An 11,242-nucleotide genomic window follows, 5' to 3' on the forward strand; every position below is an offset into this window, starting at 1 on the left:
GTACACTTGTTGAATGATCAAAACTATGTTTAAATTATTATTTTTTAATCTCATCCCGTTTTTGAGTTATGAGGGTTTGAAATTTCAAAAAAATGGCACTTTTGGCCTTGCCAGACTACACAAAAACCTTAAAAGCTCAGCCCAGAATTGAGACATTTATAAACTAAAAATACCAATCTCTTCAAAACTTCATGGGCTTTAATGTGATATGTTGCATGATTGGCTTACTTTATATTTTAAAGGTAAGTTACAAAAATTTTAAATTTCAAAAGGTGATTAAAAATCATTATGATTTAAAATATCCAAAAATTGTATTACCGGTATTTAATATTTCTAAGAGCTACGTGCAAAATTTCATATTGGTATCTCAATGGGATCACATTACAAAATTGTTCTGTACACACGTCTGCCTTATGGGGTTCTATTTAGGATAAATGTGTCTTCTTAGAGTAAAATATAACTTCAGGCATTTCTTTAGAAAGTTATTCAATTAAAAGGTATCTGAACACTAATCAAGTTTTTCTTTTAAAAATGTGTTCCAAAGCAAAGTGATAGCTTGTTGTTGCATGACAGAATTAACACTTCAAAAGAATTCTTCTGAGTACTTCATTTCATGAACATTGCAACAAAATACATGGAGGAGATATATCCAATGAAAATGCTGTATTGAAACTTTTGAATAAACGTTTTTTTATTAAATAAAAATAGAAATAAATGCTTCTTATCAAGCAGAAATGTCAAATGAAGAGAGGCATTTATCTTGCTAAACACACTCATTCGTTTGAATGAATGAAAGTCTAACAGCCTTATGTAGTGATCCCATACACACTCAGAAGCAAGCACTAGTGACTTCCAGCAGGTGTTTTCACAAGTAAACCTGCACAGAATTGAGCTGCATGCATGTTTTGTTTGCTTCAGCCACTTTCAAGCAGATTCCCTCTTGCCATCTTTTTATGCCATCATATTCTGTTACCTTTGCAACTCATCTCCCCATTCCAACCACATTCTGGCTGTAAGTTTCTAAAGGCAGAGGACTGCCTTTTGTTTGGGTTCCCATACAAAGGTGCCATGTGCACCGATGGTGCTGTATTATTAATTAATCATCACACTTCATAATGGAAATGACATAAAAGACAACAATCCAGGAGGACCCATTTATAAAGCTTCATTTCGTTTTTCCACCCTCCACTTTAAGCTTCCACACCCTTAAGGTGCTGGAAGGGGAGGGGCTGCTGTATAGTCGTGGCCCTTACAACTCCCCCTCTTTCCACGCCCCTCCAACACATGCAGCAAAAGAATCTAAATTTAGATTGTTAACTTCTCAATGCAGCCACTTGCCATTTTTTTTACTCATATCGCCGACGTTCACTAGACCATCGAGGGCGCTAGACCAGGGCATAGTGATTACCAATAATTCCATTTCTTTATCCAAGATCACACAGGCCCAGCGCGGGGAGGAGGAAAGCGAGGCACAAGAGGCCGGCCAAGCCCCAGCTGCACATATTTTGCCTTCCCTCCTACCCCACAAGCTCTCACGCTGCGTGGAGCTGCCACCCTTCCGTCTCCCCCCACCCAACCCAAACTGTACACCTCTCAGGACAGGGGCACCTCTCACAAGAGCGCTCCCGGGAACGCGGACGGCGCTGCACCAGTCAGGGCCATTAGCCCATCGCCGCCTATTAATCTGCGGTCTCACACCTTCCCTTCCGCTGTGAAGCGGCAGGAAGCGAGCGGAGACGGCGGCCAGCCCCAGCCCAGGGGAGCCCCACTCTCAGGGCAGCCTTTCTCCCTCCTCCCATTCCCAGGGCCCACGGAAGCCTCCAGCGCGTACCTGAGGGCGCTGAGGTGGGCGAGGGCGAAGCGGCCTAGCCCGGCCCAGCTGGCGCCGGACCCTCCTCAAGGCTGTGCTAGGCGCGACGTCCTTCCTCTCGCCCGGTCCCCTCCTTCCCTCCCTGGTTCGGGGCCGAGGGCGCAGCCCCGAGCGGGGGCAGTTTTGTTTGCTGCGCAGCCCCCGCCCCCGGTCCTGTTTCTCCTGCCGCCGCCACCTCCCTCGTCTTCTTCTGCTTCTTCTTCTCCTCTGCCAGCCGCTCCCTCCCTCTCCCTTTCCCCCTCTCTCTCCCTCCGCGGACGCAAAAGCGCGACACTCGGCGACGCTTTACGGCAAAGCCGCCAAGCGCCACCGGGCAGCTACCTAAAGAGGGCGCGAGGCTCTCCTCGCAGCGCGCACTTCTGGAGTGCGATAGGCGACTCCACGTGCGGGTGCAGGGCAGGGAAAGACAGGGAGGGGTGGTTGGGGTTTCTTTGGTTTTTTGTTTTAAATAAGCCTAGTTAAAGGATGGTGGTCTTGTTTATTTTAATGAGTTAAAACAAAAGGGAACCCTGACAAGATACTTATTTCATCAGCCTACCTGCAACCACAGGCGGAAAGCCACGCTCTCCTCGAGCAAACATCGAAGCAGCTGAATGAATGCACACCTTGGTTTTTCTGTGTGTGCGTTTTTAAAACGACTGAATAAACGCAAAACTTATTTGCCACCACTTTCTACGCACCGCACATGGAGTCCAGCCGAGGCATATTAGCGAGCCGGAAGTGTTTGTACGGAAAGCCGTTAAGATTGCAGCCACTTTGTCATCACCAGAGAGACGCACTAACGTCCCTCCCCACCCCCCGCTGCCGCTCCTATCACCGCTGTTCCTCAATATGGGCGACGCGCCACCTACTGGCCGGAGGAATACGCAGCGACTTGCTGCAGAGGATCAGCCTGCAGGAAGGGTTCCTGTATGCGCCTTGGTGCTGCTGCTGCAGCAGGACTGCGAAATGGGTGGCTATGGCCCATTGTAGCGTCACTCTGACAGCCCCACACACTTCTCAGAGCCGGCTTTCCAGCAGCGAGCTGCCTTGGGTCCATGAATGGGTCTTACTGGTAGCCCCACCACCACCAAAGCAGCCTCAGCTTTCCTCCAGATGCGGGGCGGAGTAATGCTACCTAACCCACCTCGCGGGATTGTTGTGACGGTCTCAAACGATCAAAGAATTGTAGAGTTGGAAGGGACACGAGGGTCATCTAGTCCAACCTCCTGCAATGCAGGAACCTTCTGCGCAGGCACACTTAACATGAACCTCCGAAATAAGTCGAGTCGACAAGTTCTGACAGCTGGATGCTAGGAGGAAACCCCTGTGTGTGTTCAGTGGGACTCCCAAGTCAACAAAGCGTCCGCCACAATGTAAGTGTTAGTTTCTAAGACGCCTCAAAACCCTTCGGAGATTTGGATCGAGAGGGCTGCAGCCCTGTGCTGCCTTTAGGAGGCAAAGAAAAGTGAAAGGATCCCCAAGTTTCAAAATTAAGAAATTAAAATGAGTCGAAAGTGGGCCCGTATAGGGGAAAAGAGGGACGTGTAGAAACTATTAAATTCTATTTAAAATTTTAACTATTAATTTCGGAACTAGAGAACTTAATAGCCTGCACTTCATTATCCGCACGTACCAAAGCTTTTCACCCGACTGCGTAGTCTTTTCTCACAATGCTCCATGGAGTTGGGCAAAGCTAATCCTGCAGAGAGGAGTCAGAAATAAGCGTCGGTTTGCGCCACTTTAACGGCCAGCTTTCCCCCGAAGAATCCTGGGAGTTGTAGTTCGTTGCGTGGCCAGTGAACTGAGCTATTCCAGCCCCCGCACAGAACCATGGCAAAAGGTCATCCAACTGTGGACTTTACAACCCTAATTCCTACCCTACCCCACGTCTGCTCTAAAGCACTACAGAATTTAGAGGGGGTTACTCCCAGGAACTGGAGTTAGGATTTTGTGTGTGTGTGTGTTTAATGCTTTAGGGTTTTTTGTTTTTTTTAAAAAAAATGCTTTATTGTTTTTAAACAAACATAACAAAACAGAAAACCAGATCAAACAGTATATAACGATCAACAACAAAAAATCCAAAATTAACACTCATTGCATACCAAAAAGACACAAAATTAAGTTCATCCTTAAGTTAATTCTAATGTGACTTCCAGTCCCCCCACTGTGGTTCCTAAGTTCCCTTTCAGTGCGCACTTAATTTTATCTCTCCTAAATTCTCTATCACTCATATTCTTCAACAATCTCTTGTTTTTAAGGATTTCCACTTTAGGAGTAAACAAAAGGGGGCTAATGTACTGTAGTTCACATTTCTTTGGAAGATTGTTAAAACATATATAGTATTTGTGTGCACATCTGTGTGTGTACACACACACAGAGAGAGAGAGATTTATTACAGTGCCTAACAAAACGGAGATTTTCAATTCTTTTTTTCATTTTTTTGCAATAATTTTTATTAAGTTTTCTATGTTCATTACATTATATTCATTACATTCATCATGGCTTTAAATTCTTAAATTTCCAATCAAATAGAAAGAAAATAAAAGGAGAAAAGAAAACAAAGGAAGGGAAAAACATAAAGCTAGAAACAAAAACAAAAATATTATTAAGTCCAATCTCTATTCGACTTTATATGTTGGACTTCCATTCTTCTTTCTTCTGTCTTCCTTCTGTCATCTTTCCCTTTTTCGCAGATATTTTCACAGTTCGTTTTAATTTTCTTCTCTCTTTCACAAATTATAAACATAACATTGAATATACATACATTATATAACCTGACTTTTAATCAATCATGTATTTACTATACCAAATTAATGATTTTCAATTCTTATAGCAAAAGGTTTTGGCTACTGCCTCCTTCAGGTGCTCTGAAGTGAACCAAAGGGTTCTTTAGCCAAGGTGGCAGTTCAAAGAATATTTGCAAGTGCGCCCTTTGCTGTAGCTTAGCAATGCTGAGCTGGAGAGGCTTTTCTTATAGGGCCATCCGTAAGGGAAGTGCAAGGAGCCATCTCCCAGAGCAGCGTTTCTCAACCGCTGTTCCGTGGCACACTAGTGTGCCGCGAGACGCTGGATGGTGTGCCGTGACGTGCGGCAACGAGAAGGGCGATTTGCATTGTCACGTGCCTGGCGGCCGCCAATACACAGCACTGACCCACCGGAAAGCAATATTTGGCAAGTGTTTCTTACAGTCATAATTATAATATAGGGCGGCACAGAGTTAAACTTTTTAACTTTTTAAATGGTGGTGTGTCTCGTGATTTTTTTCACGGAACAAGTGTGCCGTGGCCCAAAAAAGGTTGAGAAACACTGTCCCAGAGTGACCCTTCTCACCTGTAGCACCCCATTTATGGATCACCAGACCCTTCAAGTGTCTCTATTTTCCAGGGACAGTCCTGGAATTTCAGAAGCCGCCCCGGAATGTCCTGCTTTTCCTTAAAGGTAAAGGGACCCCAGACCATTAGGTCTGGTCGTGACCAACTCTGGGGTTGTGGCACTCATCTCGCGTTATTGACCGAGGGAGCCGGCGTACAGCTTCCAGGTCATGTGACAAAGCCGCTTCTGGCAAACCAGAGCAGCACATGGAAATGCCGTTTACCTTCCCGCTGTAGTGGTACATATTTACAGTATCTACTTGCACTTTGACGTGCTTTCGAACTGCTAGGTTGGCAGGAGCTGGGACCAAGCAACGGGAGCTCACCCCATCGCGTGGATTTGAACCGCCGACCTTCTGATCGGCAAGCCCTAGGCTCTGTGGTTTAACCCACAGCGCCACCCACATTCCTCGCTTTTCCTTAGGACAGGCATCCCCAAACTTCAGCCCTCCAGATGTTTTGGACTACAATTCCCATCTTCCCTGACCACTGGTCCTGTTAGCTAGGGATCATGGGAGTTGTAGGCCAAAACATCTGGAGGGCCGCAATTTGGGGATGCCTGCCTTAGGATGTCCCTATTTCCATCGAAATGTTGAACGGAATGGAGTCATGCAACCCCCGAGCCAAGGAAGTAACTACACAACCTTGAGAAGACATCTGAATGCAACCCTGTATAGGGAAGTTTTTACATGTTTAATGTTTCATTATGATAGATGTTGGAAGCCGCCCAGAGTGATGGTATAAATATTATTATCATTATTATGATTGCTGAATAAGACATCCCTATTTTCATTTGAGAAATATTGGAGGGTATGGAACACACTCCTCCCCTCCTTATAAATTCAGTTGGCACAAACTTTGCTTTGTTTTAGGTTCCAACTGAAAATGTGTCTTTTTGCCTGGTCCACAGAATGCAGTGATTTGACAGTTAATATTGTTTTAATATGTTGTCATTGTTTTCCCTTCCTGCAATCCATCCAAAGGTTTACAAACCAATCCAGGTTGTTGAAAAGTTGTTTAGATTTACTAAACAAGTATTAATTCTCTTACACAATGCAGAATGTATTAGTACATCATCATATAGCATCATAAAACTGATTATATTTTAATTATTCTTTGGCGATCACTGGTAGCTGAGTAAGATTGTCTTCCAAAAAAAACAGTTTAAACAATGAGCAGAGGCAGAGCTTCATGCTCCGGCACTGGGGGCGGAGAGCAGGTGGGGCAGGGCTGGTGCACGTTCTGGGGGTGTGGTGCACAGTATGGAGGCGTGGTGTGGCACAGCCCAAGGGGGCATGGTGCACGTTCTGGGGGCGTGGCGCGCCGCCCGCGGGCGGGGGGGCACACAGCATGGGGGGAGCAGCCGCAATGGCACCCTCGGGATCGCGCTGCCCAGGGCGAAGCGCCCCTATCACCCCCCCTCTTTCTACGCCCGACAATGAGTCTGTAAGTGACTGTGAAGGCCAAATCTGGATCCACATGTCCTTCCAGTCCCCACTGGTTTCCAGGCAGGAGATGATCACGGTGTGGGCCTTCCTTCCTCTTAGCATGTTTCTCCTAGCGTCCTGAGTTTGAGTGTCTTCAAAGCCCATGACACCCTTGGTAAAGGCTGTTCTCCAACTGGAGCGCTCGCAGGCCAGTGTTTCCCATATGACAGTGTTTATACTAATTTTTTTAAAAGATTTGCCTTGAGACAGTCTTTAAACCTCTTTTGTTGACCACCAGCATTACGCTTTCCATGTTTAAGTTCGGAATAGTTTGCTTTGGAAGACGATCATCAGGCATCCGCACAACATGACCAGTGCAACGAAGTTGATGTTGAAGAATCATTGCTTTGACACTGGTGATCTTTTAATATATTTTAATAGCAAGCCTTGTCACCGTTATGGTTTATAGAAATAATGATCACCTATGAAAATTACATTGGCTCAGCCAATCTGCTATCACGCAAGCATGGGATTTTCCATAAAAAAACACTATATACATATCAACAATTGGCCCTTTTTAAATCTTCCTATAATAATACGGTGCAGTATATTCCTAATCACTATCGCCTGTCTTTCATGTTGTCTTGATTACAATTTATATAAAAATGCAAGCTTAATTATTACAACCCCCCAACCTTAGAGCATGGGAAGTCCGCTCAAAAAATTATAATTTGGTAAAAAAAATAAATGCAAGCTTCATCAAAACTATCTTCAAAGAGAAAAGAATATTGTGAACAAATAATTTGGATTACAGTAAATGTACTTGGTTTTCAGATGGTGGATTAAGGCCTACTAGTGGGTCATGGTCTGTTCTAAGGTGAGTCATAACAGTAGTTCTACCACCATACAAACATATGTTAAAAAATTAAGAAATGGGTCCCCACTTTAAAGTTGTGGATCAGCTGGCGATCAAATACAAATAACTGCCATAATCTGGATAGGAATTATTTAGACACCTATTAAAATTTACATAATAATAATGTAGAAGAATAAATAATTTATACTTTCTGGTGTGTGGTTTTTATAATACAGTCGTGAGATATTCATTTATTGTTGCTTTAAATCAAAGTTAAAAATGTGTATGGCTCACTTAGGATTTAAGCTGTGCAAGGCTTTATCCTGTATGCTTAAGTACAGCTCTCACTAAATTTGAAAGTGGTGTCATAGTGCTTTAAATGTGCGGTGAAATTGTGGCCTTGCTCCACACCTTATTTGAGTGCTTTGGTTTGGCAGGAATGTGGCCTTAGTCTGTGATAACGTCTCTTCCTTGCCTTGAAGGGTGAGGAGAGGAGATGAGGATAAATAAGGGAGTGATGCAGAGCCTCTGACCTTTGTGTGTCTGTACTGGAACCTACCGTACTATTTGTCCTCTTCCCTTTTGCCTTTGGTCCTACCTACTTGTAGGATGCAGACCCCAGAAGGCTGCCTGTCAGCAATTGCAACCCCCAGGGCTGAAAAAGATCCCCCAAGGCAGAGGATCTCAGGGTTCTTGTAGATCCCACAATCCTGAAGTCTGTCCATCCTTGGTGTAATGAGTGTGTGCCTGTTTGTATCTACGTATTCACACATTACATACCTGCATATATTACTGTATTTGTTCTATCATTTGTGTTCTGCTTCTTGCCAAAAAAGGCTTCCAGCTTACACACAGTTTGATCAATTGAAACAATAGATTGATCATCCTTACCTGCAGGGTTTATAATCCTGTAAGCAAGCCATGGTTAGGCAAACTAAGACCCTGGGGGCTGGATCAGGCCCAATCGCCTTCTAAATCTGGCCCGCGGACAGTCCGGGAATCAGCGTGTTTTTACATGAGTAGAAAGCGTCCTTTTATTTAAAATGCATCTCTGGGTTATTTGTGGGGCATACGAATTCCCCCCCCAAAAAATATAGTCCGGCCCCCCACAAGGTGTGAGACCTTGGTGGACTGGCCCCCTGCTGAAAAAATTTGCTGACCCCTGCCATAAGCCCATTGAGATTAAGCACTGTACTCTTTTTGGCACCTGTGGAAAACATTCTTCTTTAGACATGCCTACCCAGATGCTTAGAAAGTTGAGGTAATTTAAATCTGTTTTAGTATTTTAATTTTTGCACATTTTAAAGTAGGATTGTGAATTTTTCTGTTCTATTGCTCTCTCTTTTCATAAACCGCATTGAGGTTTGTTTTTGCAATCAAGCAGCGCATAAATTTTATGAAATAAATGAACAATAAATGAAACAATAAATAAAAGTCAAGGCACAAAAGGGGGGGAGCACAAAGAAGGATAAAAAACAAAAGCAAACTCAATTCTTAAAGTTAAGTAATAATAGTCCTTATAAGGACTATTATCAGACTGGAAGCAGTCTGATGGAATCAGCCGAGGTGGGAGACCTGGGGCTCCACTTATCTCCCATCACTCCTGCCTATAGTCAGGCTGCCTGGCCTAATGGCAACTGAACTCCAACAGCATTTTTGAACGCTCAAACGCCCCGCCCCCTCCACAATAAGCCCCGCTTCCCTTTCTCTCTCTTCCAATAAAGTTCAGGCTCCTGCCTTCAGGCAGTCCAACTAACCAATCCACATGCTTGGAAGACGCCACTCGCGGCGTGCGAGAGAAAAGGCGCAGCAGAAGACAATGCTCCATCCAGTTACACGCATGCGCTCAGACTCGTGCACGGCCCGCTCGCCCGCCCCGCATGTCCGCCCGCTACGCAGCCTCGGTGTCTCAGAGCCTCCTCTTGCATCCGGGTCCTTCCTGACCGCTACTCGCCAATAGGCGAGGAGGCGAGAGGAGTGCGCGTGCGCTCTCGAGGGCCGGCCTGGCTCATTCTGTGGCTGAGGGGGAGGGGCGCTGCATTGTGCGAGCTGCAGAAGCGACAGCAAAATGGCCGCTGCGCCGTCTGGGGCCGCCGCCTCCTCCTTCGCCTCCCCATCCCCCTCGGCTACTGCCGCCTCTTCTTCCTCCTCCGCCTCTTCGGCCAGCGGCGCCCCGGGCCCCAACCAGACGCCGATGGAAAGCAAGAAAATCACGGAGCTGCGTGTTATCGACCTCAAGTCGGAGCTGAAGCGCCGCAACCTGGACGTGGCCGGCGTCAAGACCGTCCTCATCGCTCGCCTCAAGCAGGTGAGGAGGAGCGGGGTAGGCCGCGGGCCCTGCAGCCAAGCGCCGACCTGGCCTCGAGGGAGCGGGTAGGACGCGGGGCCTCCGTGAGCGCCCGGTTAGCCTTCCCTCCCCGCCCTCTCCCTCTCTTCGGCGCTCGGCGTCCTTCCGATCCCTCCTAACCGCCTTCCAACGGGGCAGCGCTGCAGGCGGCGGGCGGAAGGTTTTCCCGCGTCCCGTGAAGGCTTTTCTTCGTTTGTCCCCGCATTTGCAGGCTGATAGCGCATTTCTCGCTTTGGGGACGCCGTAGGGTTTGATAGGGCTTTTAAAAAAACTATTTCGAGAGATCTATTTGTAGGCGGTTCTGTGGCAATGGCTGTTCTGGATCCTGCCTTGAGATCTATTATAGGGCAGCCGATAAAAAATGTGCTTAATAAAACAAATAGGTAAAATTGAAAGTGAAGGAAGGAGGCGGGAAACCCTCAACAGTCAGCGAAGGAGAGAGGGCATGTGTGGAGTTGAGTTTGTGCTCAGCTAAGTCACGATGCATCTTCGTTTTCTGCATAGTGGTGGTCTCTCCGCCCCGCCCCCCCCAAAAATTTGCTCCGCACAACAACCCTTGTGAGGTGAATCAGACCAGCAGTTAATGACTGGCTCAAGCTCTTCCAGTGAACTTGATGGCTAAGTGAGGATTTGAACCTGGCTGGTCTGACTTGTCAAACCATTATTCCATGTTGTCTCCTGAGAATAATCGCATATGGCTGTGCATTTATAATTCAGTAAATGTTGTTCATACCACACTTATTTTGAAAGTTCTGCATTGGCTGCCTTATCACTTCTGGGTTTCGCTTAAGGTGTTCATGGTCTTTAACTTTTAAAACTTTAAAAGATCTGGGACACAAATTCATGAAGCAGCACCTTTTCACATACTGTACCAGCTTGCCCATATCTTGAGAAGAGGCCTGCTCCAAGTTCCTGCTTTCACCATGATTCTACAATAGAGAATCACAAACGAGAGTGATGTTTTCTCTAGTGGTATCCCAGATTTTTTTTAGACACCATATGAAAACATTTCTATATGCTCGGGCATTTTAGATTAGATGGGATATTTTGTTTTGTTTTATTGAATGTTATTAGATTTGCTTTTGGTTTTAAAATGGATTTTTATATTGAATGAAATTTATTTACTCTTTCTACACCATTATGGGGGACATGGGTGGCGCTGTGGGTTAAACCACAGAGCTTAGGGCTTGCCGATCAGAAGGTCGGCGGTTCAAATCCCCGGGATGGGCTGAGCTCCTGTTGCTCGGTCCCTGCTCCTGCCAATCTTGCAGTGCAGTTCGAAAGCACATAAAAGTGCAAGTAGATAAATAGGTACTACTACAGCGGGAAGGTAAACGGTGTTTCCGTGTGCTGCTCTGGTTCGCGAGAAGCGGCTTTGTCATGCTGGCC

General features: G+C 46.0%; 2 protein-coding genes across 10 annotated transcripts in view; one reads left to right on the plus strand and one right to left on the minus strand.

Annotated features, from left to right (window-relative positions):
* Positions 1 to 3,606, minus strand: part of RNF111 (ring finger protein 111) — a 62,132-nt gene extending 58,526 nt beyond the window's left edge. For 4 of the 8 annotated variants that reach the window (XM_088656835.1, XM_035131180.3, XM_035131178.3 and 1 more), the window contains exon 1: positions 2,409 to 3,606. In XM_088656835.1, the coding sequence (XP_088512961.1) occupies positions 2,409 to 2,451 (43 nt within the window). In that variant the 5' untranslated portion in view covers positions 2,452 to 3,606. Of the gene's footprint in view, positions 1 to 1,831; positions 2,132 to 2,408 lie in introns of those variants that run through there. The other 4 variants (XM_088656838.1, XM_088656837.1, XM_088656836.1 and 1 more) reach the window with 2 other exon arrangements.
* Positions 3,607 to 9,552: 5,946 nt separating this feature from the next.
* SLTM (SAFB like transcription modulator) overlaps positions 9,553 to 11,242 on the plus strand; it is a 43,511-nt gene continuing 41,821 nt past the window's right edge. For both annotated transcript variants that reach the window (XM_035130871.3, XM_035130872.3), the window contains exon 1: positions 9,553 to 9,814. In XM_035130871.3, the coding sequence (XP_034986762.1) occupies positions 9,575 to 9,814 (240 nt within the window). In that variant the 5' untranslated portion in view covers positions 9,553 to 9,574. The remainder of the gene's footprint in view (positions 9,815 to 11,242) is intronic.

Source organism: Zootoca vivipara, chromosome 13 (genome assembly GCF_965207765.1).
Source record: "Zootoca vivipara chromosome 13, rZooViv2.hap1.1, whole genome shotgun sequence".
In the NCBI taxonomy this organism is placed as follows: Eukaryota; Metazoa; Chordata; class Lepidosauria; order Squamata; family Lacertidae; genus Zootoca; species Zootoca vivipara.